At 31.2% G+C, this 2,890-nt stretch overlaps 1 protein-coding gene across 1 annotated transcript; it reads right to left on the bottom strand.

The window, feature by feature from the left end:
* Positions 1-584: 584 nt before the first annotated feature.
* On the bottom strand, positions 585-2,630 carry LOC127076472 (auxin-responsive protein IAA26). Its single transcript, XM_051018137.1, has 5 exons — positions 2,075-2,630; positions 1,644-1,921; positions 1,148-1,346; positions 969-1,033; positions 585-869 (listed from the first exon to the last, which is right to left on the bottom strand). The coding sequence occupies exons 1-5, from the start codon at positions 2,380-2,382 to the stop codon at positions 850-852; spliced, it is 870 nt and encodes a 289-aa protein (XP_050874094.1). The 5' UTR covers positions 2,383-2,630; the 3' UTR covers positions 585-849.
* Between the last annotated feature and the right edge of the window lie 260 nt (positions 2,631-2,890).

Raw genomic sequence — 2,890 nt, 5'->3', positions numbered from 1 at the left:
ACTTTAACATAAGTTTCTGCATTTTTTTTTAATTTAGTAGGTTTCGAAAATGTATTTTCGAAATAAATTTATTTATAGAATTGAAGCGTGAATAAAAAACGAAAGAATTGTGTGTATATGATATGCAGCCGAAGATATATTTTTAAATTTTTATTTTTTTTATTTTTTACGAGAGTAAATAAGTAATCCTTAGGTCACATTAAGCAATTCCATAGCTTTAAAACATATGCACCAAATTAAGTGGTCTATAACATGGGCTTTGTGCAAAATCAAACCGAGTCCGGCCCAATCCATTGGCACTAATATTAGCAAACCAGTGTGGACATTAATTGATATTCATGGTGTAAAAAGCATTTTTATTTTGCCTAGTAAGACGATTTTAAATTTGATTATTATGGAGGAAAAAAATATTTATAACGAAATAATCATTATCTATTTTGTTGATTTTCTAAGTTAACATATTTGTACAAATAGGACTATTTATTTTTACCCTCAATATTCCTTGTACAATTGTTTAAAAAAAAATACATTTTTATATTTAAAGTAAAAATAAATTTTTCTTAAAGTGAATTTGCACATAGCTATACTTTAAATCTCAATATTCTAAACATGTTTCCCTCAATATTAGTAGAATTGTCTATAATTTAAATCCTCATTAACAAAAGTTTACATTCATACACATTATTATTACTTGGAACTTGACATTAGTATTAGTATTCCCTAATCTAATTCAACACAAAAATAACCAAAATGTGAATTATAATCACTCTATTCTTGTTCCATCTAATGAAGAAAACCTCAATTAGCCTCATCCTTCATTTGCATTGCCAAGTCAAGTGGTGTATCAATCTAGTCTTTTTTACTGCCAACTAAGAATAACAACAATTATTCAATCATTCATCACAACCAAAATAAATTCAGTAAATAATTCTTGTTGAGAAGTTGAAAAGACTTAAAAAAAAACTCACTGTTAAAAGCAGTAAGATCAGAACTCTTGAACACTCTCAGCCTCTTCACTGTTGATACAAACATGCTGCAAATAAACACATATTCAAAATGAATCATACACTAACAAGTGTGAATTTTGTAAACTATGTACTAAGATGAAAAATGCCTGAGATTCATATTGATAAAAATAAATGCTTACTCCCATGGCACATCCCCTACAAGCATCTTGTCACCTTCATTATCTTCATAAACAAGACTATATTCTCCACTTCCAATCAATGAACCTTTCATCATATCTTTATTTTCTTCCTCTTGCTTCTTGTCAATTCCATCATCACATGAAGAATCTCTTTGAGCAGAACAGCAGTGTGAAAACACAATATGTGATAAATTTATCTCTGCATCAAGTTTTCATTATCACAATTTTGATGTGAGCTTAGAAAGAATAATTTTAGAAAAATTGTCTAAATAGGCCATATTGAAATTGTAAATTTTTTTACACTATCAACAATCGTAGTCAATCATACGTGTGACTTTATAAATATCATAGTCGGTTTTTAAGCATGCAAAATCGGTTTTATACTGCGACAAATCTTATACTGCTGACAAATCTACAGAGCGCATTCAAAAACTTGAGGCGACCTAAAAAATATTATTAGCGTATTAGGGTTTAGGGTTTAATGTCTAAACATTACCTTCAATGAGACTTTTGAATAGGTCATCTACAGCAGATGAAAGTTTTTCATAGCTGTCATAAGCATTGATGTCTACTTTTCTTCCAATAGGAACTCCATCCATGTTGATCTTCACAAATAAGCCTTTTCTAGAGTTTCTAATAGGTTTGTTACTGGCAGCAACCTTGTCTTGAACCACATGCCGCGGCTCGGTGGGCGGTTTAGACGAGCTTCCGCTTGCAATGTTCTTCCGGAAAGATCGAATCGGCGGCCAACCAACTGCTCTACTAGTTGAATTTCTGTTTTTGATGGATCAAATCATAACAACAATCAAATTTGCGCATCAAGTTTCTAAAAAAACCTTAGTATTGCAGAGCAGACGATGCAGACCGCAATTTAAAACCGCTAACATAGATATAAGAGAGAAAAGCAATTTTAAACCTTAGTAGTACCTTTTTTGAGACCTATTAGAAAAATCTGATTTTTTTGTAGAAGGTGAGAATGCATTCTTCTCACCTTGTGATGCATCTTTTTCCATCCCTTGCATTGATGAGAGTTGAAGAAATGAAGAACCTTTAACATTAGAGAAATCACAAGTTGAATCTTTCTTTGCAAAGTAACTAAGACTGAGTGATGATTCTTCATTTTTTTCATCTTCATCTCTTTCCTTTTTAACATTCTTCATACTTTCTTCATTGACACACTCTTCTTCACCTGGTGGACCAAGTTTAAGCTCCAATTTCATGCTTCTTTGCCACATCTTGTTGCTCACAAAAACTCTTCAACTTCCTTATTTTTCCTTTCTCTAAAACTATTTTCTAGATTGAACAGTTGTAGTAAATAGAACACATTCAAAGAAAAGAAAGATAGATTGAATCAAAGAATAGCATAGAATCGTTGCCTAACTTTGGTTTTGACACACTTAAAATGGTTATTTTTCTTTCCTCTTTTTAGGAATAGATTGATCAAACTTTGTGAGATTCTTTCTTCTTTGCCTAACAAACCACAAACATAAAAGGAATTAGAGCATTGCACACGCAACTTCAAACAAATGTTAGGTAGTTTATCACATGAAGTAAAGTAAAGCAAAACATGTTTGACTAAGTTATAACCTTAATCAATGTTTTAAATATCGAACTGGAAATAGTCATATCTACACTTCAATTATTTAAGCGGATTGATTACGGTTTTGTCATGGTTCGACTAACTTAAAAACAGGCGAACCATAACTCAGATATCTCGTTAGATTGATGTCTGATTCGGGTTTT

Source organism: Lathyrus oleraceus, chromosome 4 (genome assembly GCF_024323335.1).
Source record: "Lathyrus oleraceus cultivar Zhongwan6 chromosome 4, CAAS_Psat_ZW6_1.0, whole genome shotgun sequence".
In the NCBI taxonomy this organism is placed as follows: domain Eukaryota; kingdom Viridiplantae; phylum Streptophyta; class Magnoliopsida; order Fabales; family Fabaceae; genus Lathyrus; species Lathyrus oleraceus.
The sequence above is the reverse complement of the archived record's forward strand: the minus strand, read 5'-3'. Positions and strand labels throughout refer to the sequence as shown.

Coding starts and splice junctions, on each gene's coding strand:
- LOC127076472 (XM_051018137.1), bottom strand. CDS start 2,382: ATGTGGCAAAGAAGCATGAAATTGGAGCTTAAACTTGGTCCACCAGGT. Junction 1,347..1,643: donor ATTCAAAAGTCTCATTGAAG/GTAATGTTTAGA, acceptor AACTTGATGCAG/AGATAAATTTATCACATATT. Junction 870..968: donor TGATCTTACTGCTTTTAACA/GTGAGTTTTTTT, acceptor TGTTATTCTTAG/TTGGCAGTAAAAAAGACTAG.